Genomic DNA, 24,158 nt, shown 5'->3' with positions numbered 1-24,158 from the left:
GTATGGGGCCAATTCAAAGAGCATTACAGACACGCGGAGGATCAATTTCTGTCGGGCAGTAAATATTTCGAATAGCTTTCAGGAGCGAGAGCCTATCGTTGCCCGATTGTTAGTAAGCCGAGTCATATTGATCCCCCTTCGATAAATGACACCCTTGCAACACAATTCGCCCTCGGTATATGAAGCGGCAATAACAAGAACAGCAACAAAAACAGCAAAAAAATAAAATACACATCGATTGCTGCCATGTACAATATCAACGGAATGAGTTAAGAAGGAAAATAAATAATGGGTGAATTTTGCAGGAGTTTATATCTTGACAGTCAATTATTTAATTTGATTGGAGTTTGGTTTGTTCGAAAATATTTGGATCGAGGTTTGTTGATGGATTTTTATCATTGGAATTAATTTGTGTAAAGCATTTTTATTAACAATAACGTCAACTCCACCGCTCTGTGACATATTTTTCAGTGGTCACGATATTTAAAACCCGGGTCAACCAACTTTCTTTAAATTTGTGGACAGTATTTTTAGATATTTTATCCTTTCTGCCACCATCCCGATTCTCTCAAATTGTTATAGTTTTTGGGTCATTTGATAAAGAAGTTGAACATTTTTTACATGAAGTTGGATTTCAACTTCAAATCGTCACCAATTCGTTTAAGGTTTAGAAAAAAAGTCGGATCACGGTAACGGGGATAAATTAGCCAAAAATGATGTCTCCAAATTTCACGTAAATTGGCCAAACAGTTTTTAAGATATCGGAGATGAAGCGAAATTGTGGACGTTATTGAGAATAACGATGCTTCCAGTTGAAAAAAAAAAAAAATTATCCGAATGAATCTCGATCTGCATAATTCTGAATAAAATAAGCCACAATAAAATTGAATAATTGGTCATCGAGATGCAAATTCCAAAAATTCACACACTTTTCAACAGTCTCCTCGTACACGCCCCCTTAATCTGCAAAAATGAATTCGATTTGACTTTGCACCTTTAATTCACAAATTAACAATCTTCGATCCAGTTCTCATTCGGATTAGTCGATTCAGAATCGCATTGATTTCTTGTTGGTAGGTTGAAGCCGGTAACAAAATAATGAATCCCGCAGAAGGGAACCTGCGTTTTATTTCCCCCAGATGACGAGAATCGTTGTATCGCACACGGACTGGTGTTATACGAAATCGTTTTCGAATCCCGAAATTTCCCTGTGATACATTATTTTCACTCTCTCACGTCATATCAGATTACTTGAGGTCAAATCCGCAATAATTATCACAGAGAACGGTAGGAATTTCTACTTTCAACTCGTTTCATATTATTTACCTCGTTACGTTAATGATGAGAGTGATAATGATTACATGAAACGTGCCTCTGTTCTTTGGGTTTTTGAATCCGAGTTTAGTTTACCGTTTCAGGCTTTCATCGTGTGCGGTTTGTATGCCAATATCGCTGTTTCCGGCAAGCGTCCTTCGTCGTTTAGACGGGTTGACTTTACGAGCCGCAAACCGCTGCCGTTATACGCTATTATAATAGATTGGTAATCGCGCTATATCATATGTGCGGTGAAATTGAATATTCCGGCGTACCTAAACTGTTTGTCTCGATGGAATATTTACCTACTTATGTGAAAAATCGATCCCATTTTTTTACGTCGAGTTCACGCGATGTAGCTGATTTCGTTTTGATCGTCTTTCGTCCTAAACGATTTGCGCCATACGTTTCCAGCATTGACGATCGTTATCGGCAAGTCCAAAAAATTTACCACCGCTGTGAAACAGCGTCCTTTCAACGTGAATTTAATTCTTCCACCCCACAACACGCGAATAACGCGACGACGATCCCGTTACATGTTTTTCCCTCAAAAATAGATTTCAAAACGAATAATCTAAAGTAGACAGGCTTCTAGATCACCGAAATTTTTCCACGTCCCCGAATCTACCCACTGCGCATGCGCAAAGGCGGGAAGTATGAAATGTGCGCGGGTAGAATGCGCAGACGTACTTTACCGGCGCGCACGCGCAGTATCTAGATTTCGGAACGTGGAAGATTCGTATGACCCAGGATCGTTGTTAGAAGGTATTTTTAAACGATGAAACCGTGATTGTTCAAGGTTTCAGCGACCCCTACTGCATGCTGGGTATTCAGCCGGGAAATGGCGGAGCACCGCTCAGTCCTCAACCAAATTTGAGCGCTCATTCACCCCACACACCGCCGGCGTCACCCAGGCAAGCGACTCGGGCCTTATCTGACGGCGGTGACAACGACAATTCTCATCACGAGAAGCTGAGGAAGCATCACAGGTACACGATGCGTATATTGCTAGATTGAATTTACCATGGATGAATGAATGTTACACGTGCCCCGTATCTTCGGAGCTCGACAATACTCGAACCGTTGTTATAAAGACAGCCATTTAAATAAACTTTTCTAGCACACGTAAGAAATGAGGTTTTCTTCCAGACGAGGTCAGGGAACCGTTGAGTCGTGATTTTTTTTATCGCCATTTTAATAATATCAGCTTTTTGTGTGAATTTTGATTTTTACACATACATTTTGGTAATAATATTGAATATATGAGAGCTCTGTTAATCTGACTGATCGTTTAACAGCAGCTTTTTCTGAAGGACCAGTTTCGCTTTGTGATATTTCTCACGCTTTTGATTGTAAGATCGGTTTTTATAAATTTTTTGTTTGTAAGGATTTCCTGGCTATAACGGCTAATTTTTTTGCCATGTAATCACGATGTAACCTCAAGTGAAATGATATAGTAATCGGGGGCGAGGTACGAGTAATGAAAATCAGATAATGAATAAGCAGAATCAATTAGCTCGATTAGGACATTAAATATTGATGCAAAGTGATGCGCAGATAACGAACATCGGAAAACAGAGAATTAGGGTCTAAATTATAAATATATAATTTTGAGAAACGGCTAAACAAAGATATAATTGAATATCTATAATTGGAACATGAATAGAATGTGAAATTTTGCTCGATACTTGGCTGGAAAATTTAATCAACCTTCAGGTTTCGACTTTGCAGGATGATTATGCCTTAAGGGAAATGATGAGAAAAGCAATCTTTGAAATTGACGCGCTTTCCGGAAATTCTACTCCATAGTCTTTAATTTCCGATCATTCTATACAAATTGTTAAATCATGTAAATAACGCAATGAGTTTGATATTGAATATTTATTGAAAAATTTTCCGTCAACAGACATGTTTAATATTACTTGTAACGATGATTAAGGTCGGACATTGTTTGTGCATTGAAAAATAATCATCAATTCATTATTAACAATATTTAGTAGGAAGTTTGCAACCGTACGACCATTACGGAGAATAAATTTAAGAGTTATTTCTCGCAATTCGTATGAAAAAATGATAGTTAAAATAATTATGATAAATAAAAAGGACCAGCGTTGATATTTTCATATCGACCGTTCAACCATGCCAGTTTTCAATCAGTTTCAGACTATCTTTCAAGCGTAAGGAACACGGAAGTCGTCGTGAGCATCGAGACTCACTCGGCGGAGCTGTTCCAGCAAAGTACATTCGTGCCACATCGGTGAAACCGCACACGCTGAGTCCACGATGGGAAGAAAAATTTCGCTTGTGAGTTGACAATTGTTTTTACCGATAGATTGGTTCGCTGTTTTACCGAACCCACGACCGGTTATTCTCCTTGTAACAAGAAAAAAAAGGGGGGGGGGGGGGGAGGGGGGAAAAAGAGAAAATCAATTTATATCTCGATTCAATCTCCAATTGCTGGGCTTTGATCGTGTAAAAAATATCGCGGAACGGATTTCCGGATCTTTCAGGATTTCAGAGTTTGCGATGGATTTCATTCGATTTCGTGAGGGATTTTACGATTTTTACTTCGATGTCGGTAATCCCGTGGAAAGGCTTTGTCCAATGGAGAAGAAATTGATACAAGATTTCGTCAAATTTGACCGACTTTCGTCTGGATTTCGGAGAATCAAAACAAGTTACACGATGATTTTGAAACCTTGTCGCAAGAGCGTATACCAAAAATGTTAAAACTGACAATTTTATAAATTTCAATTGAAAATCAGCCGACTTCGATACAAATCGATAAGTTTGGCTGTAACCCAGCTGCTGTTATCCTGATGGGTATGAATTTACATGAAAATAGAGCTGCGAACGAATCGATGGTGTGTTTATTCGGTAAATAAGTCAGTGGTGTGAAAATTCCTGATATACTGTGACAAAAGTTTCCCTCTTCCACTCGTTGAAAATAATTCTGCAAATTTTCTTCAAATATTTCTATGAAATTTTTATAGAATTTTGTAAATTGGAACTTCTTGGAATTCTTATATCTTCGTTGAAAATTCCAATGGGCGTATAAAATACATGCAATCAAGAATATCAGGAGGAAGAAGAATTTTTTTCAACAAATTTCACCGACTTGACCTTTCTACACGAATAAGAGAACACGAGACAAGCTTATTTGGAATTTTTTGTTCATCTCGTCTGTGCAATGAAATTATTATTAGCGAAATTTCACCATGGATTTATATGGATTTCGAAGGATCTAATTAGGGACAGGAAAAACTGTCGAACTGCAACAAATTATTTCTATAACACTGTCTTTTTTTGTGAATAATTTCAACTCAACTTTTAATCCATCTCATTTTTATGCCACAATTTCAGCGACATAGATGACATAAACACGGATATTTTGCATTTGGATATATGGTGAGTGTAAATATTCCTCTGGAATATCATATATTTTTACCTGTGTATTTGGATCGCTCCTACACGTAAACGATCGGTAGAATGTAATATAGACTCTATTCCAAGCGCACGGTTTGATGATACATTCGAATATACTCCCCCTACTCCTGATTCCAACCCCACGTATATCCGCCATGATTGAACTGGATTCCGGAATTCCGTGCACGCGCTTCATGCTCCCCCACCATTTTCTCTTGACGACGGGAGCCCCATTTTTCAAATAATCACGGCCGGACATCCGCTCGGTGGACACGGCATTCATGATCAATGAACCGAAACGCATGGGAAGATAACTTGACCGAGCTTTAAATGAACCGCCGACAATTAGGTATCCTGCATTTAGTTCTCCAAGGTGTAAATCTCAGCAGTGGTTGAAGCTGCTGCCTATACTTCATCCAGTATCAAAGCACGCGAACTTTAAGCACGTCAATTCTCATTCCGTGAATGTTAAAGATAAGTCCAAGTGCAAGACGTTTGAATGAAATTTACTTCGGCTATCTCTTGATAGAGATTTACGTATCACGGTTATGTGTTTTGGGAAAAACGGATTCACAGAACTCACAATCAGATACGTTTATTGTTCTAAGAATTAGGGTGAGAATTATTCTGACTTCATCCGAAACCGTCAGAAGTCACTTAAAGTTATATGAATCTATTTTCAATCATAAAATATCTGACAGACATTACTTCAGGCTTTCAAGTCTAGCAGATTCATTTTGCATTTTCAACTTCTCCAAAGCCTAACGCGATGATTTTGTTTGAAACCTCTCGAGCCTAGAAATATTCTGGGATGAACTGATGTACTTCTGGTTTTGAAGAGTTAAGCCATAGCCGTTTTTACGTATTTTCAAACCACACCGATGTACCTCTTAGCTTTGCGTATTCGTACCTGTGAATGGCTTTTAAAATGCCAGTAGTTTTGTGTTTCTGACAGACATGGTTACAGGGACCACGATGACGAATCCTCGGTGTTTGACGCCGTGAGCAAACTAAATGAGGTTCGTGGAGTCAAGGGCCTTGGAAGGTTCTTCAAGCAGATCGCTCAGAGCGCGAGATCCGGCAGTCAGGATGACTTTCTCGGATGCGTCAATGTGCCACTCCAGGTAAGCCTCGCCCCCTTCAGCTGAACCTTGATAAGCAATTACCGAGGGATATAAATGTGTCAATTCAATACAAGAATGGTGATTAATCAAATCAATCGAATCGCCAGTCACCACTTTCGTTCTTATCACGTTCTTGTATGAGTCATTTTTTTCCGGCGAAATGTTTTCCAGATCAAGGATACGCGGCTCAATCTTCATTCGAGTCTTTCATCACCCCTTTTCCAACTAATCACGAATATTTTGTGAAATCTGAGAAACGTAACCGATAAAAATTCTACAACCTTCCATGACTTCCTGCTCTCTTATAGACAGCACTTGTGGACGTAAAAGTAGAATGATATAGAGGATGAGGGAAGAGGCAAGGGGGTAAAATAAAGGGAGATTGGTGTCGCGGTTCGAAAAATGCCCTCATCTCGGCACCTCGTTACCCCTAAAGACTTTACGCTTTTCGCTTAGCACCGATGCGCTGTGCTCAGCATCGCCTCATACGACCCCTGAAACACCGCAGATATGCTCCATCCTCGTCTCCTGGGTCCTTTATTGTTTATCCTTCCAAGTTGATTTGCATAAACGATTTACGGATCGCCTGGCAACCGGGCCACTGTATCATTATACCCTATTTGCTGGGAGGAGCTAAGCGAAGCGAAAGTTTCGTGTCTCAAGCGCGAATATCTTACTCCGGAAGATCCATTCCATAAGCAAAACTTTCAGGATATTCCAAGCACGGGACTTGACTGCTGGTATAAGCTCGAGGCGAGGACACAGCGCAGCAACATCCAGGGAAGGATCAGACTCAAGCTTTGGTTGTCGACTCGCGAGGACAGAGGCACCTCCGAAGAGGACAATTGGGGGGAGTTGAGGCAGCAGGAAAGGCTCTACACTATCTTTCTTAATCACGAGATGAGCAAACAAGGGGTGAGTATTCAGGACAGGATATGAATGACTGTGGATCCAAAATTTCAAATCGAGTAACGAACGATACCCAAGACAAGTAATCTGTAGTAGTTGAAACGGTACCATAAAGAAATTCACCTATCAGGAAATTTTCTCGCACACGCTTCCGACATTTTGCCGATACGGTGCATGCTTGTATACTATTGCTACACTGACACCACTCGAAATTTCATACAATGATGAAGACAGTGCAAGGTTCATTGGCATGCTGTGAGAATGAGTAAAACATGGAATTGCTAGAGTTGCGATTTCTTGTTAGAACGAGTTCACGGGCGAGCTGCCTCAGACGGCCCTGACGATCCTGCATCAGCATGCAGTTCAAGGGGATGTCACGGAACTTCAGCAAGCCTTGATTAGGTGGATGGCCACTTCGAGGCAGCCGGGCGTGGACCCAAGAACTCTGCATCGTTTGTTACAGGCAAGTTTTGAAGATGGTTCAAGTTCGTAGTTAGTTCCTGTTCACCGCGGAGACGTCAAAGCTGGCGAAGCTCTTCGTTTAACACTGCGTAACCGAATACCTCGAATATACATATAGAGTGTTCTGAAATACCGAATCACAAGTTTCCTCGCCACTCTTCCGCCAACCGTGTTAATCGTACCTTCGAACATTGCCGGCAGTTTTCAGACCGGAAATATTTTCACCGGGGAAGACCAACCGTCCATTACTAGCATACTTAGGTTCTATTTACAGTCCACGCTTAGATCACGCACATAGAACTGGACTAAGACACTACAGACAACATTATGTCTATCTCGTTGAGTAGGATCTGGACTCCCTGTGGCCGACAGACACGCTTTCCAGAGACGAGGAGCAGTGCTTGACCGACTCCTTTAACGTCTTTCTCGAAATGGCGCTGAACCAGGTTCGCCAGCATCGCGTGCTCTTCCCACCTCTTCACAGACCGGCAATTGGAAGGCTGGACTACCTACTGAGGTGAGATAAATTCGATATCGAGTGCACAGGAGCCTGACGTGACAATTTCAATCTGTCCGAAGGTGTCTTGGTCTGCTCTCAAATATGAAGGCCTTCTGGAAGTGCTGTCCGTTCAACAAGGAAATCCGAGGCGAAATCATCACCGCGCTCAGGAAAGGGACACACGACTGGTGAGTTTGGCTATCGATGCAGGACTGCAATTACAAAACTACGGATGCGTACGCGAATACTTGAGAAGTCTGTATCAGTTCTTCGCCCAATCTTTCCATCCGTCACATTCGTACGTGTATGTCCATACAGGTACGAGGAGACAATGAACCAGACGATGTACTATGACCGTGAGCCTGACCAGGACGCGGATAAAGTGCTGCAAGATTTTACCAACTTGGTAACGACGTTGTTAGTCGACCTCCAGCAAGGGTTGCACTACTACAATAGTCTCTTCGAAAAGTAAGTCGCATCGAGAGCTTATTATTATTCATAATTTTATGCTGTTCCGCTCACGTTTGTTTCCCACAATGGCGTCCTTGCCAGAAGCAGATGGCAAAGGCCGTCGGGTCATAAGTCTTACCATTCATGAATGACAAAAGAAAGAGTTTCTCTCAAGAGTGGTAACTACTCGCAATGCGAGGAGGTAGAAATCCTGCCTCGGAAGTAATTGGAGAACTCTAGCGTACTTTATTTCGCCGTTGCAATTGTTCCTCATCGAGACTTTGCCAGAGAAGTTGAACCTCGGAACTCCAACACTTGCATGCAGGACGGGTAATTAATTGTCAACTGCGTAAATCTCAAATGCCTCGCCCAATTGTAACGTCCAGACAAACGTACCTAGCCAGTCTCATGACTGTGAATCGTCTAAACAACCCAGGCCGTAAAAAAATCCCAAAAACTTTAGTTTCAGCTTCAAGAATTCACAATTACCAAAAGTACAAATGCTTGTATCGAGATGTGGTATACAAATTGTTATGAAGACATTTGTTCAATCTTGAACTCGAATTGCATTTTATCTTTCAGTACGAACGGAGTTCCTTACTTCTCTGCCGTTTACAAGCAGCTGGAGAAATTGGTAAGTATATTACATATTCAGGGGAAGAAGAAAAATTGTAACAAAACACTGAATTATTGCTATCAGTCACGGCATTCGTTCGTGATGTTAGCTAACTGACATGTATTATAATCACAATCTTTGGGGTCGACTAGAGCGAAGCGTATCTTACCATAGAGTAAGTATTAAACTTACGACACATGGGTGAATACTTGCACTCTGATAACCGAGTTCTGCATTTACATTTTTTTCAGGGGGAGTTGAGGGGCTAGTTGTATTAGATACTAAGAAAGCTCGCTTCGCCCTAGTTTCCCCCCCATCGCTAAGTTCAGTGTCTCGTTGCTCGATGTGCTATGTTTGGCTTTACATGCTTTTGATCATTTGTGACGTCAGCCAGCTTATTCGCAACAATAAACTCCAGGCTTATGCGTATTGAGCAATAAAATTGCAGAGTTTCAGAAAAATTCGTGAATAAGAATGAAAATTGAAGTACCAATGAACATACATCACTTTTCGGGACTTTTCTGTGGCGCTTATTCACGTTGATCAGGAGATTTGAATTTCACTCTTCGATTCTATACATTTCAAGATTGCGTTACTTGTACCTATATTCCATAAGTCAGATCGTATTTGAAAATTTGGCGAATGGTATGATTATAATTTTATCAATCAACACGATTAAAAGATCGTTGTCAGCTGGTAATATCGAGGTACCCAACTGTAAACGAGATGTTTGTCCATAGCTGGCGGAACACGTGGCGACACACATGGAGCACACATCAGAGGTACTTTATATCAGACACCAATGTTAGTATCTCACCCCTCTATTTCTCTCTCTCTCTCTCTCTTTCGCCCTCTCACTCTCTCTATCTCTCTCTCTATCTACGCCCTCAGAACTATATTCTTAATTCGGTATACGAGCATCGACCTCTGCTATAAACTATACCTGTATAATATACCTTATACTATGTACCCACTGTAAACACACCGCACACTGATTCGAGCATCGTTATCGTTGTAACCTCTTTGATAAATTTTCAAATGCATGCGACTTTCAGGACAAACGTTCGTGTAACTCGTGTCTAATTACAATCTGATCGCTCTAGAATGATTAATGCCAATGATTCTCAATGACTATAGGATAAACAATTTAGGTTACGACATGAACGTATAGCCCGCTATACAGAGTTTGGCTTATGATTTACGTGATAGAACTTCGCAGACGTAAGAAAAAAAAAAAAAAAACGACAAGTCTTATTCACACTATCGCACCTCCCCCATTGCTATACTGCCTAATGCCGCATGTCAGGCACAACGTACACGTACAGAATTTATTGCTCGATTTTATGCCATGCGAAAGCTCTATGCTGCTTGCTTTTTGTACTGTATTCATAATTCGATTAGTAGTATGTGAATGTATGGTGTTTTACGTTCTTTGAAAGTTGTGCTCCCTGGTGTACAGAAAAACAAAAAAAAAAAAAACTAATAAATGTTTCATATGATTTACTTCACCCAGATTTTTTCAGATGACGTTGAGTGACACTTGTCACTCATATCGGGTGAGGTATAATGTTCCTGGATGCGTAGATATAATTGCAAATTTGTCGACCTTTCTTACAAGTATCAGTTTAAATTCGATTCCCCATTACTTACGTTATTTTACGGTTGATATGTAATTTCAATGATAAAACATTATATATTAGGTTTTAAATATTCATATACAATCGTAATAATATTTCTGGAATAATATTCACGCACTGTGCATGTAATTTTATTTGTCAGATCCATTTTGTGAAAAATGAAAAAGTGTTAATCAGGTAGAAGCGGAGTCATTTGCCATTTCACAATAAAAATTTTCTCTTCTATTCCATGATTTTTAAACCTAGCCCAGTCGCTGTGTACTTTTAATCCTTACCTTGTTACACGGTTTTCGGTATACGTTGACTGTTACATGGGGTCTTGTGCTTCTTGCCCTTATTTTGGCTACTTTACGTACTGCGAAAATTCTGAAAAAAATTCATGCATGTTCTACGAGGTGTCTGGTTGAAGATTAAACAGTTTGTTCACTCAATTATTTATTTGGGAGAAAGCAGCGCGCCTTCTAGTTTACAAAATATATACACCGAGAAAAATTGGCTGTGTTATACCATATTATACAGTTATAGTATTTATACAACTATTAAAAAAAAAGAAAAGGCGACGACGGAATTAATGTCATTTCATGTCGATTATTTGGACATAGTGATTGGGCCAACTTAAGCGGATGAATTTTGAATCTTTAAACAAAGCCACGTATCTGTGGTGTTTTCACAATTATTCTTCAAATTTCTATTACACTTTTCGATCAGCGACATTAAACGATCGTTCGGTTGAAAGTAGATCAGTAATAGCGAGCGGTTCGATGAGACATAGAACCAGAGTGTATAATTTATAATTCCCGTGTGAACATTGACCTCAGAATTACGATTCGAAGCTGAATATTTTCTGCCGTGCGCTATGCAAGCTTATCTATAATAGCTATGGGTATTTTTCTGTCAGATAACATCAGCTTGTGGAAATTGCACGCGCAACGTAATGTGCGCCAGTCGACCATTACTTATTTCCACAGAGATCGGTGCTGATAGAGAGCACGAAATAACTATTCTAACTCTGTTAAGGGACAAGTGTAATGAATCGTTTTCAACAAAGGGGGAAAACGTAGATTCCGTCGCGTAGTAATTATTTTTCAGGGCAAAATTTTTTTTTTTCTCCGACTTTAATCTTGATTTAGTTCGGTAATTATCATTGAAACGTGTAACTGATTTCATTGTTTAGTGAGACGACACAGTTGCTCTAATTTATAAATCAAGCTACGTTCATTACCGATATAGTAAGTTGAATTTCAACATTTCAAACGTTATTGTACTTTGGTTTAATGGGTTTTTCCTCCCTTGAGTAAATGTTATGTGTAGCAGTTCTGGAAACGGAATAAATAAGCTTTGAAGCAAAGTTTAGTCTCACAATTTGAAAATTGCATATTATTTTATGCGCAAATCTTTCTTCGTCATTCCGGTTGGAAGGAATAAAGAGTAAAAAAATTTTCAAAGGCGATTAGGAAATTATTTTCCTTAATTACATGAAATTTTTGATAAAGTTTTAATTTAGGCATTTGTCCGACTGAACGTACATATAAGCACGAGATCCGATGCCGCCATCAGCCTCTCTCCATTTGTCTACATTTCATTGTCGGCAAATGTTTGTTGGAAGAAGTTGAACCGTCTTCTTCCGCTACTCCATACCCGTGTCAAAACTTTTTTCATACTTCTATTCTATCTTCCATCCAATTCGACGACTGTATGCCGACCACATTTCGGATGGATCAACTTTTATCCTGAATAGATACTCACTTTCTTTCAGACTTTATTCGCTCAGTTTGAGATGAGGGGACTTTTTCCTGTTTGACTTGTAGCTTTCTTATTGTTGGTTTTCAATTTAGCACGACTCCCTCATCGCGTCTTTCGTATCGAATCAACACGCAAACTTTGGCCATCCTGGTTTCAACAAGTTCGGCACATGGTTCTCTTTGAATTTCATCCGTGTTTGATCTAACATTAAAATATAAAATATTCCGACAGAGATGTGGATTTTCATACATTTTATTTCTCCTTTTATTTCCACGTATTTTAATCGATAATCGGAGAAAAATGCGTGTTGAACTCATCGTACTTTCCAAATTTCTTTTGCCAAAGAAACGAAGCTCTATGTTTTGTAATCGTTATGTTCTAGGCAGAAAAAAAATCGTGAAAACGGTGATTTGAAATTTTTCAACCTGGCGGAAGAAGAACATAAAAAAATTTTATCTGCTTTTCACTTATACTCATTTTTTGCTACGGCAGTATAAATTTTCGTTTGGTGAGACGAGTGGTAACCTTTTGGATCGGAGATAAATCGGAAGCCCTGCATACTCAATGACTTTTCTCAAGTACTTCAACGTTTGCTGTCGAAAGCATTGTAGCATCGCGAAATCTTTTATGGGCAAAGTTTCGTAGCGTGTGAATTTCAGTGAATAACGTAAACTTCTTATCGCAGGTACACAATGAACTTGGCGCTCGAGTTACAGCCGCTTGTCTCCAGCTCCATGGGCAGGGTCGCGATGAAGAATACGTCCTTCCCCCAGGAGCCGAGATCGGGACACCGATTTTTGAGTTGTACTTAGCACTCCAAGAATTCGTCAAGTAAGCATGATGGGATTAAGAATTGCAACTGTATTTTAATACTGGCCTAGACTTTAATTCTCCGACAACTGAAGTGAAGTTTCTGGTGTTGAGACTTACTCGTGACGTTGCTTTGTGCTCCGCGGACAAAGAAAAAAAGAGTACCGTTCAAGGATCTTGATGATAAAATTTTTCCGCTTATTTAATTTTTTCTCTATTACGAAATTTGGAAAATATCTAAAAGATTATTCAAGAAGAAAAACGTATCGAAGTACAAACACTGTTTTCCTAATAAATGAATCAACCCGGACATGAATCCTTATCGCTTGATAGAAATTCTTCAAATGTGATCACAGCTACCGTTTTAAAACTTAATTATTTACAACGCACAGTAAAATTAGTAAATGTATACGATAAAATAACGAATTTGGTACCTTTTTGAAAAAAATAATGTCCAAGCTTTATTTCTCGGACATAAGTAAAGAAGTGAAAAATACAAACACACATGTATGTATTTGTTCTGAAATAACAAGTTTTGGTTTTGTAGCTTATTCTGAGCTATATAATTATTGTGATGCATTTCCAAAATACCTTTTTCCGATCGGTTTTTCAGCATGAAAGACCACTTACCGCAATCAGATCACAAGAGTTTGGCCATCTGCTCTTACTATCAATGGTTTGAGCCAGCCGTCGACAAATGGCTTGATCTGGCAAAGTTAAAGGCTATGCAGAGGATCAGACGAGCTGCTGATCTTGACCGTATATGCACAGGCGAGCTTATCGTTAAGCACTGCACATCGGCAGTTGATGCAACAGCGTGTTTCTACCAGGTACGTGCTGTAAAATAGCTGAATAAAACATGACGTGAGAAAAAAGATACGTAATTGCGTCGTAATCCAATGTCGTTCGTTTTTCGTTAGAGATCTGCTGATTGGCTTTTTATTTTTCTCACTGAATCATCGCTAAAAATCTGTTTCAGATAAAAGAATTCTGGAAGCAATTAGCCTGGCCGGATTTACCAGGTTCATACAATTTCGTCTTGAAGATCATCGACGTGAGTCCGCACTCTGAATAATTCTGCAAAGAAATCATAATTTACGACTTATTTTGTCAAAGAAGTATTCGGATGATTGTGTAACTTGTTAACCGACTGAATCAAAGTTCAGAAAAGAATCGAACGTGAATACGAAAGAAAAATTTTGGAAATGCTTATGATGCTTCTGAAATTGACACCTTCCACAGATATTTGAAAAAGGTTTGTTTCACAGGCGATCTGTAGTGCTGCTAACTACTACGCAGAATTGACGCATCAAAAATTGGCCGAAAGTGGCTACTACGAAGAAGTGATTCCGTACAAAACAACAGATGAGGTAATCGCACAGGTAGATACCGCTTCGCAATCGTTACCACAACACACGACCGCTTGGCATTTAGATTTCATTTATATCATTACCTACATCACGCTGTCCGAAACCGAAGTCGATTGCTCGCCGTATTTTGTCTTAAGTAGTCGTAGCTTTGATAAGGGAAAACAAAGTTGCGTTTCTTACAAGAACCGCAATTTTTTTTAAACTTCTCCAAGGACCTCGCATTGACTCGCCGATCCATTTAATATGCAACAGTTCAGATAAGCTGGATTTCATGATACGAGATTTTTTGTGACGCTGGTTTTGCGAAAACTTAACGGAATTCAGGTTTGGAGTAGTATTGAAAAAATAGACTAAACGTTCGAACCGTGCTGATGAATACGTCGAATGCTCACAGCGATTATTTAGAATCGGTAAGTTTCAGCATTGATATTTTCCCTGTTCACTTATTTATTCAAAGTTTGTATTGTATAATATTTTATAGTTGTAGATCCACTTAGCAAAAGTTCTTTCTCAGCTTCATGCTTCGCTTCAAATATAGAATATTTAAGCGTCAGCTGCAGCTTTTCTGAATTACTGTTTAAACAGAAAATGTATCGTGCTTGGCTGTGATATTAATGCCTCATTTTATAACGTATTTTCTCGCACATTAAAAACGCAATAACCAGATATGGCAACTCAGCACACCAAAAAAGGTTTAAGAAAGTTGAAACGGACTCATTTCACAGTATGTATTTCGATCAAAAAATTTGAAACCTGGTAATTTGCGTTGAGAGCTATCGATTTTATTTTTATTCCGTCAATTTTCTGCAATTAGAGAAAAAAATCAATTTATCTTCGCTGAACGTAATCCGAGTATTTTCATAAATATAACATATCGTAAAAAAGAATAAATTCTGAAATGGTGAATATATTTTGAATGGTCAGGATTTGAACACAACTTCGTTACAATGTAAAAAAACGTAACAAACGAACAGTTTCAGTTCACCTTTTGCAGAATCTATATAACTTATAATTCATTTCCTTTAATCTGTTCCTCAAGCCAAGCGTTAAAAAATAATAACTGAAAATTATAATCGCGAGTAAATTTCCGATCAGTTTGATTTCACTTTTACAGATGTGCGTCGCCATCAACGGTCTGGAGTACGTAAGGCGTTGGCTCTTGAGTCTTGGAGAAGAGCTGAACGTCGAAGGAGTCCTCAAGTCTCTCGAGGGTCAGGCTGGTGACTCGGTCAGACTCCAATGGCGCCACGCTTTGGTCTCACCACTGGACCAAACGCCGGGCCAAATGCTCTTGTTCATCAATCAAATAATATCGAGAATCGGAGCGAAGGTGAGGCTGCGTGGAAGAAACAGCTACTAGTAAGATTTTCGAACGAATTTACGATTCCCATTCACCTTCGATTCCTTGGACGAATTCATTTGCTAGATGAGGGCTCCGCTCAAGAAAACAATGTTCCATCTCGCTTGGTCTCCGGACTCACTTCCCACCTCTGAAGCCATGGCGCCACTCTTGGAATATTTGGACATTCATTTGGTGATACTGAATTCTTCTCTTCTGGCGATTAACTTCCATAGGGTCCTGCAGGACGTTTGGGAGGTTGTTTTGAGCGAATTGAGCAACCAGATGGACGGCAGTACCGGGGTGAGTTTTTTGGGATGGTGCACACAGAGTTACAGAATTCATACCGATCGCTTAAAGTGTAGATGTTAAATCGATGATCGTCCTTTTGCGATTGAGGTTTGAGTTAACTTATCGTAAAAATTCTACAAATATCATCGAAGATGTTGTTTAAAAAGCGTTGAAAAATATTTTGAGCGTAATGAGTCGAAAGTTGAAAAATTGTAGACCATATATCAAATTCTACAGATCAAAATAAAGATACTATCACTGTGATGACTTGTGAACTTTTCTCTGTCGACAACGGTTACTCAAAATCAACTCAAATATCAAGCGTGAAAGGGTGACCATCCCGTTAAGTAAAATTCACGAACATATGACACTTAATACAATCATGGTTGCTTCTAGTCATCAAATTATACGCATGAGAATAACAAAACTGTGTAAAAATATGGAATCGTGTCGTGAATTAGGTTATACAATAAAGTCTTTTGTGTTCTCCCGCACAGAACGGCCGAATCTGTTGTTGAGAGATCCGGCAGGTAAAACACGGATATATTAATTCCTATTATCAACCGCAGGACAAACCCGCAGTATTTTACGAGAGACTTCACGAGGCTTTGGACCTTCTCGTGGATTTCTTTCACGCCGAAGAAAAGGGTCTGCTCCACGAGGTCCTGCGATGCGAAAGGTTCCTTAACGTCGAGGAAAGGCTGCAGTACCACAAAACTGACACCGCCCTTCTCATAGACAGATATTATCAGCAAAGATTGCAGGTGAATAATGCGGCTTCCAGCTGACGAAAGTGTTTTTGAAATTTTCGGCCTTTTCCACGCCTTAACCGTAAAGTACTTCTGCACATTCTACCTGCGCGTATTTCATATTTTCCACAATTACGCATGCGCGGTAGATCGATGAAGGAATTTTCATTGGCTAGAAGCACCGCGGTCTATTTATTGACATCGGACTTTGCAGATTCGTATAAAACCCTGGACGTTGTTCTTCTTTATTTTTCTTTTTTTTTTTTCTCTTCTCGTTAAACGACATTAGTTTTTTTCCGCAGGACCAAATAAACACAGACGCTGTTGAATACGGCGTTCTATCGGTGCGAGCGTATCTGAATCACGATTCACTTTGCGTTGAGGTTCTCAATGCCCGAGATGTCATACCCCTGGACCCGAACGGATTTAGCGATCCTTTCGTTATTATTGAACTTTTACCCCGAAGGGTGTTCGCACATTGTGCCGAACAACAGACCAACGTCCAAAAGAGAACGCTCAATCCAATGTTCGACGAATGTTTCGAGTTGTGAGTATACCGTGTATTGCGATTTATGATAATCGTTTCAGCGTATGAAAGCAAAAATTTTCGTCCTCAACCAAAAACTTACGATATATGATTTGGGTGATGCAAGTTGTGCTGAAATGTGATTTTCGTACCAAACTCAGCTTTACAAGAATTTTTGAACTTGAATGAGTTGCTTTTTACGAACCTAGCCTACACCTCAAGGAAATCGTAACATTTTTCTCGTGCACAGTTCCGTGAGTGTAGAACAATGCCGAAGTCCCGACGCGATGATACTTTTCACCGTCATGGATCACGATGTCTTGACGGCGAACGACTTTGCGGGTGAAGCTTTCCTCGGTCTAAGCAGCATCCCTGGCGTCGCGGACTCGAATGCTAGCATAGACAACTTCCATGGGCTAAAGCAACAGGATCTTCCACTAATGCATCAGAAGAATAAAAGTAAGTTTCAAAGCTAAATGCAAACAGAATTCAGATAAGATAAGAGGAAGCTTTTTGAATCAGGTGGAAATTGTTTTTCGATCCAATATATTCGAAAGCAGATTTTTGTGACTAGTTGATTATTTTCCAAACTGAAATTGGGTTTGCGTATCTAACGTGAGAATTTTTAACAGCGGCACGATTCGTGCGCCTGAGGTAGACAACCGGAGTTACACCTTATGTCCTGGTTGAGCACCGTATCCCGCCACCTCATTATCGCGATGAATAACTGAATTTGATGACCTTCCCACTGATAATTGCCTCATTTTTCCCTCAGTTTGATTATCCGATATTCAATACACGATTATCACCTAATATTCAGGTTACTTCGACAAATAATGTTTAATTTTAGAATGGCCGTTGCGAGATACGGTGCTCAACCTGAATACGACCTGTAACTCCGGTTGCCTGCCGCAGGCGTACCGATCGTTCCGCCGTTAGAAACACTGACGGTAATGTGTTTTCCTTTTTCCTGTTTCACGTAGATCATCCAATCCTGCAAATTCTTGAGACCCGAACAGGCGACAAATCGGCCTTGGACTTTGTGAAGAAGCAGAAATTGCGCTTTGCCGCGACGTAGTAGAGTTTTCCATCCATTGGAATAAACCACGAGATATTTGACCATTTAGTGGTTGACACAATCAATAAAGAACCAATCAAAATCCATCCCCTGAACCCACTGTTTCGCAAAGCTATATATATATATATGTATATATATACACGTATAGGTATGTATGTATGTATGTACATGTATATCTTATTATACATATAGCAACGATACCGTTGCGATCAATCATTTATATACATATTTATATATGTACAAGAATAATGTCATAGGCTAAATTCGCGATTAACATGGTGACATGTTCAATTCAAATTTCATAACTTATTTCTCCATCGTCGTATATGCACGCGCAAAGCGTGTATACGTATGATGTAAGATTATAAATTCAGATGACGTTAAGTTGTTGTAAATTACGTATTAAGCGAAAAGTGGGCAAAAAATATCGCGCTAACCAATTGTAAGTGTGAATCGTGTTAACTTAATAGGTATGATAATATGTATGTTGTTAGAAAAAGAAAGGTTGAGAGGTGAAGAAAATGAGAGGAAAATCATGAATAACATGGGGAGAAATCGGGATACATAAATATATGAAAAATTAAATTACGAACAAACAAATAGTAACGATTAAGATAATCAGGAGAACTATTTTTGTGTCGATGTCGAAGTAACAAGTAAAACTCGATGTATGAGATAAACAATATGGTGAATGTCTAAAATCATGCGAGGGTTCGCTGTTGCTATTTATATTTTTTAAACAGAATGCCGTGACAAGGAACAATTGCTCTTCGCCTTTTCGTAGCCTTCTTTCCGACAAACTTTCATTTTCTTTTTTCTTGGTTCGATAGCAAAATTCTATGAGCTCAAGAGAGCTGATAACAAAATTTTCTCAACAATTTCTAACGATGTTCGATCTTTTGGGATTCAACGTCTTCGCGTCGGTAATATTTTGCTTCACATTTATAGATAGTAATCGAATCCTCGCAAGCGTGAATAATATTTTTCTTACGTGTCATTGGATAACTGAAACTGATCTATCCACTCTATTTCTTAAGTAATACATGATAATCGAAGAGCCTGCAGTATTGGATTGCAAAAACCTTGAGAGTCGTCATTTCACGTATAATTTCTTTGCAGAAAATTTACTGTGCTTGACTTAACATGGTAATGAAAAATTGTTACTTGGAGTATTGTTCGGAACACGGTAAAAATGAATGTTTTTATGTGTACATACATACGTAAAATTTTTATTCATACAATGAATAACCGTTTCGTATCGATTGAGCAATTTTTTTTCTCATTGAACGCGGACTCTTCGAGAATCGGGTGTAATCTGTTTCTTCGTATAAAATCTATCCGACGACGATAAGGAAGGGAAAAAAGAAAACAAAGAAAGAGAACTAATCACTGCATCAGCATAATTATTGATATAAATCTCACGTATAAGCGCACATGTCAATTTTCTAACAAACACGCACCGTCGCGTCTCACTTGCCTTATTTTAACGTATATCTATCTATACATAAAACTTTAAAACTCTATGGAAAAGAAATTTATAGAAAAAAAAAAAAGAAACACCTAATTCTTCAGCTGCCTGTCACTTGTCATATTGTATTGATATAATAATACCGTAACACTGCGAAGCGTGACATTTTATTGATCGAATTAGATACCTCTCTGTACTTTATATCCATCATCGCGCGTGCAGTTCTTCTGCCGAAATAATGAATGAGTCTATACAAAACCTTTTTCAACTTAAATATAAACAGATGTACGATCTATATCTTGTATTATGAAACGAATAAACGATTATAAATGTAAAATATTCCTCTACTGCGTCAAAATGTACTACGTAATGTTAATAATTAAACTCTTACAAATTCGTAACATCATTTGCTACCTCTACAAAATAAAGTTGTAACAAATGGTAAAATATCTTAGACGACAAATGATCGTGACGAATTTATTGTCCAAATTTCCGCGTGCGTCTATAGGTTGACAAAAAATATTCCCTCTAAAGATATCATCGAAGATCTATGATCGTGGTCATTCCCTAGATGCTGTTTTACCGCACTTGCTGTCAATGCCGTGACAATTAAACGTAGACCACGACGATGCACGAAAAACCCTGAATAACGGCACGAAGATACGCAAATCAATGGACAGCATCATCCCGCTGTTTGCTCCGGCGATTTTGGCAATGGTGGACATTCGGTTTTCGCCAAAGCTCCCAAGGGTCCATCCTCGGTGCGAATAATTGGCTCTCCGTCGAGTTTCTCCAAGTTTGGAAGACGCCTGGCTACTTCTGCTCTCCAAGCTTCCGTCTGAAAATGTAGAGTGCGTAAGGGATGTTGGAAATCCAGAAACTCATCACAATCCGGAGAGCTAATCTTGTGTCTCGATTGGAAAAGGAATTGCTATTGGTAACGTAATACGATAATATTTGGCGTAACATATGACATGCAAAATGATGATTTTTCAGACGCGTGATTGTCGAGTTCCATTACCTCTAAGCCATCGCAGAGAGGATTTCCAACGAAAAGCAGATCTCTAAGGCTCGGCAACTCCTGCAGCTTGGACAACTCGTTCCATTCGCGTACCAAGTTGTTCGACATGTACAAAACTCTGAGGTTCTTCATGCAAGTTATTCCCTTCATTTTTTCGATGCTGTTGTACGATATCCACAACTCCTCTAATGTTTCTATCAGCGGTTCGAGGCCGGAGAATGCCTTGATTAGATTCCGACCGATAGAGAGAATTTTCAAATTTTTCAATGACGAAATACCTGCAGAATCAGTCTGATTGAACACGGGGTGTCATTCGTGTGGGAACAGTTTGAAAACTTACTTAAACAGAAGAAAAAGTAAACTAGGTATTCATCAGGTGAAATTCAATTCACAGATAATAAGAAAAAAAAATATTCAGAAGAGTGAACGCATTTGTACAACCGATATTTTTTACAATGATTTCGAAAATTGTACGAAATAATTTTATATTTGCCGAAAAAACGTAAAACGGTATAGATTTCCGCACATATTTCCAGAGCGAAAAATAACAACTACAATATCATGTTTTTCTGCAATTTCTTCTCTCTAAACGAACAATCAACGAGACTTACAATTAATGTATTAATTGTAGGCATCCAAGATTTTGGACTAAAAGCAATAAATTTCGAAAATCCAGCATCGATCGAATCATTCTACGGTTCACTGGGGAATGGAAATGAATACAGGCTATGCTGTGCTATCGACAAACGTTGATTGAAAATGATATTCAATTCACCAGCAATCTTCTCGATCATGTTAGTCGACAAGGTAAGTTTTTCACACTTTACGAGGACAGACAAAGCGTTATCCATTTTCTCGATCGGTGGCCACTGAAAACTGAGGTTGACTTCGACCGCGGAAGACGCTTCAAGTCCGGTTGCTTCCTCCCATCTTCTGATAGCATCTTTACACGTGGTAGGCTTTCCCACGCCAGACATCTGTTCGAAAATCAAAGGAATATAGGAACAAAACGTAAACGCGGAAGAGTTTACCTTGATGAAATTTATACTTGTCACCGTAGAAAAGGTCTTTAATTAGTATTTAGCCGTTCTTAGTTTACGCCAAATTTCGAATTTATCCATGCGAAGTCACAATTGGTTCCTAAAAGAATTAAAAGAAAAACCACCGCAAACAGAATTATTCTTGTATAATTACATGTGTGGCAAATTCTTTAGTGCTTGCATTGTCGGATTGAGGTACTTTTCCACCGACAAAAGCTTAATTTAAAAATTAATCGAAATCGACAATCGTCAGCATCAAATTATACGATACCGAGTCAACTCGTTATTTGCTCACTTATGCGATTTAGTTATCTTCCATGTAGTCCTCAACTGAACGTCGCGTGAAGCCGGCAGTTTTTCAGTTACATCATCACGTCGTGCTTGATACGTTAGGTTATCAACACCGCAAATCAAACGTTGATTCAAGTCAAATAGGATTTATCTCACGTTCATTATCAATCTTATCTTTCATTTCAAGAGATGAAGCGGGTTTAGACTCAATTCCCGAAAGAGATTCACGTTGATCAATATTTTGAGGATTCCATGAACACATGGGTTAAATACGTTTCAAATGTCAGATTTTTCGGTTCCCCAACATCAAGCACAATCGATTTTGGTTCCGTTTCGCAATAGCGGGTTTCTTTTTGTGCTATAATTACCTTCAATTATCACCAACACTGGCAACATTATACCGCTGATATTCCGATTGTATAAACTGAATTTTAAAGATTAAAAATTTATAAAATACTTTCACCAATCGTTACATATTCTTCCCAGTCATTTTCCGGCCGGCTAGCTTCAGCAGCAAGCACTTGTTTGGGATAGTTCCGATAACTTCGCAGCCATGACTACCCTAAAGCTATCGTCGACTGGTACGACGCAAAGTCATAAAAACACGCTACAGCGTTTCGTAAAATTGCTCGCACAAGAAGCGTAACTTGTCTCATCGGTTAGTCTTGAAGCATTGCATTTTACGGCTATTTTTGCTCTAGCCTTCGCAAAAATAATGAATTCAATGCCTTTTACTTCGTATCCACCCAGGTTTGTTTTCACGCAATTAAATATACAATATATATATATAAGCACGAACTAGTGGAATCCACTTACAATACACCTGCTTTAAATCAGCTGACGCGGTCAAATACGACGAAACTGGCTATGCGACTGATTATCAGATTGATGAACTGAACTGAAAACAATTTGGGTGTTTTCTTGTTGAGACTAAACATGTCGAACTGTTGCGTTATTATACACACCTCGATCGATAAGCTTGAGTTCGTTCGTTCGAATAATATAGTTTTGTAGAGGAGGAACATGACTTGAAAATACAATTATTGAACCACGTAATACCTACACTGGAATTCATTTTCCCAATTAATACGCATTTACCAATGTCCGCCAACCCAAAATATAATGCGAATAATATTTGTATCGCGAAGCCATTGGTTGAAGAGATTACAGAAAAATTTAACTATTCCTTTCGATTCCAGCAATTCGTAAATACATATTGTATAAAGTTGTCTAAATCGATCGCTTAAACGACCTAATCTAACTGGGCTACGATAGCGCGAACGGATTCCTAGCGGGGCGCAAAGATGTCAGAACAACGACAATCCGGAAGTTAGTCGACAAACCGAAGTTACATCTAATTTATCGTATGGACCGATTGTAAACATGGAATCGGGTGCAGGGCTAATGGCAGTGCCATATGCTTAACGATTTGCTTATGATAATCCAGCTTGATTTAGGTCCGATAGAGTAGGAAGTTTCCCGTACTACATTTTTCCGCTCCTTTCCTCTCCGAGTTACACAAATCCCCACTTGGTTGTCTACAGCAGACGCCGTTTACAGTTGCATCTTTACCATCTTACCAAAAATTCGATGCAACTTCGTTTGTCTGTGCGCCGGTACGTCGTCGTATGCATGATTTTTGCAAGGAATCCGCTCGGTGTGATAAACGATAAACAAGAAAATATACGATGATGGATAATATACATAAAAATCTAACGATTGAATTCACCAATACATTATCATTTTTATCAACGTGACACAGATTTACAATTTTTTGTGATCCAGTTCCGACTGATGGGAACCATACGAATATTTTTAGAGTGAAACTACTTCTGAGAGGGTTACGAAAGAACATTGTGAAACACGATGTTTGGAAACGCAATGCCATGATCCGCAATGTCGTGAAACGCAACGTTACGGAATGGAATCTATATACAGGAATCCCTGTCCTTGGTCTCCTCTTTGTGCGGATCTTCGTCGCCCCCACTCCTGCAT

The 24,158-nt window shown here is 39.1% G+C and overlaps 2 protein-coding genes across 8 annotated transcripts in view; one reads left to right on the top strand and one right to left on the bottom strand.

The window, feature by feature from the left end:
• The window catches only part of LOC124182527 (BAI1-associated protein 3), a 107,594-nt gene extending 87,446 nt beyond the window's left edge, over window positions 1-20,148 (top strand). For 2 of the 4 annotated variants that reach the window (XM_046569931.1, XM_046569932.1), the window contains exons 7-27: window positions 2,114-2,303; window positions 3,472-3,618; window positions 4,678-4,722; window positions 5,708-5,864; window positions 6,576-6,779; window positions 7,078-7,236; window positions 7,583-7,752; window positions 7,815-7,922; window positions 8,053-8,202; window positions 8,767-8,818; window positions 9,541-9,582; window positions 12,866-13,011; window positions 13,604-13,820; window positions 13,970-14,044; window positions 14,259-14,372; window positions 15,475-15,690; window positions 15,787-16,002; window positions 16,560-16,754; window positions 17,042-17,286; window positions 17,516-17,724; window positions 18,249-20,148. In XM_046569931.1, coding sequence (XP_046425887.1) covers window positions 2,114-2,303; window positions 3,472-3,618; window positions 4,678-4,722; window positions 5,708-5,864; window positions 6,576-6,779; window positions 7,078-7,236; window positions 7,583-7,752; window positions 7,815-7,922; window positions 8,053-8,202; window positions 8,767-8,818; window positions 9,541-9,582; window positions 12,866-13,011; window positions 13,604-13,820; window positions 13,970-14,044; window positions 14,259-14,372; window positions 15,475-15,690; window positions 15,787-16,002; window positions 16,560-16,754; window positions 17,042-17,286; window positions 17,516-17,724; window positions 18,249-18,343 — 3,152 coding nt within the window. In that variant the 3' untranslated portion in view covers window positions 18,344-20,148. The remainder of the gene's footprint in view (window positions 1-2,113; window positions 2,304-3,471; window positions 3,619-4,677; window positions 4,723-5,707; window positions 5,865-6,575; window positions 6,780-7,077; window positions 7,237-7,582; window positions 7,753-7,814; window positions 7,923-8,052; window positions 8,203-8,766; window positions 8,819-9,540; window positions 9,583-12,865; window positions 13,012-13,603; window positions 13,821-13,969; window positions 14,045-14,258; window positions 14,373-15,474; window positions 15,691-15,786; window positions 16,003-16,559; window positions 16,755-17,041; window positions 17,287-17,515; window positions 17,725-18,248) is intronic. The other 2 variants (XM_046569933.1, XM_046569934.1) reach the window with 2 other exon arrangements.
• LOC124182529 (dynein axonemal light chain 1-like) lies at window positions 19,727-24,110 on the bottom strand. Of its 4 annotated transcripts, none has more exons than XM_046569937.1 (4): window positions 23,601-24,110; window positions 21,608-21,809; window positions 20,833-21,110; window positions 19,727-20,649 (listed from the first exon to the last, which is right to left on the bottom strand). In XM_046569937.1, exons 2-4 carry the CDS (start codon window positions 21,807-21,809, stop codon window positions 20,494-20,496), a joined length of 636 nt encoding a protein of 211 aa, XP_046425893.1. In that variant the 5' UTR covers window positions 23,601-24,110; the 3' UTR covers window positions 19,727-20,493. The 4 variants fall into 4 exon arrangements, with proteins under 4 accessions (XP_046425893.1, XP_046425895.1, XP_046425894.1 ...); XM_046569939.1 differs by lacking the exon at window positions 23,601-24,110 and adding an exon at window positions 22,144-22,748; XM_046569938.1 differs by lacking the exon at window positions 23,601-24,110 and adding an exon at window positions 22,168-22,748.
• Window positions 24,111-24,158: the final 48 nt, after the last annotated feature.

Source organism: Neodiprion fabricii, chromosome 5, assembly GCF_021155785.1.
Source record: "Neodiprion fabricii isolate iyNeoFabr1 chromosome 5, iyNeoFabr1.1, whole genome shotgun sequence".
Lineage (NCBI taxonomy): Eukaryota > Metazoa > Arthropoda > Insecta > Hymenoptera > Diprionidae > Neodiprion > Neodiprion fabricii.
Note: the sequence above shows the minus strand (reverse complement) of the source record. Positions and strands in the feature narration are given on the sequence as shown.

Coding starts and splice junctions, on each gene's coding strand:
- LOC124182529 (XM_046569937.1), bottom strand. CDS start 21,809: ATGTCTGGCGTGGGAAAGCCTACCACGTGTAAAGATGCTATCAGAAGA. Junction 21,111..21,607: donor CATGATCGAGAAGATTGCTG/GTGAATTGAATA, acceptor CTGATTCTGCAG/GTATTTCGTCATTGAAAAAT. Junction 20,650..20,832: donor CTCTCTGCGATGGCTTAGAG/GTAATGGAACTC, acceptor CTACATTTTCAG/ACGGAAGCTTGGAGAGCAGA.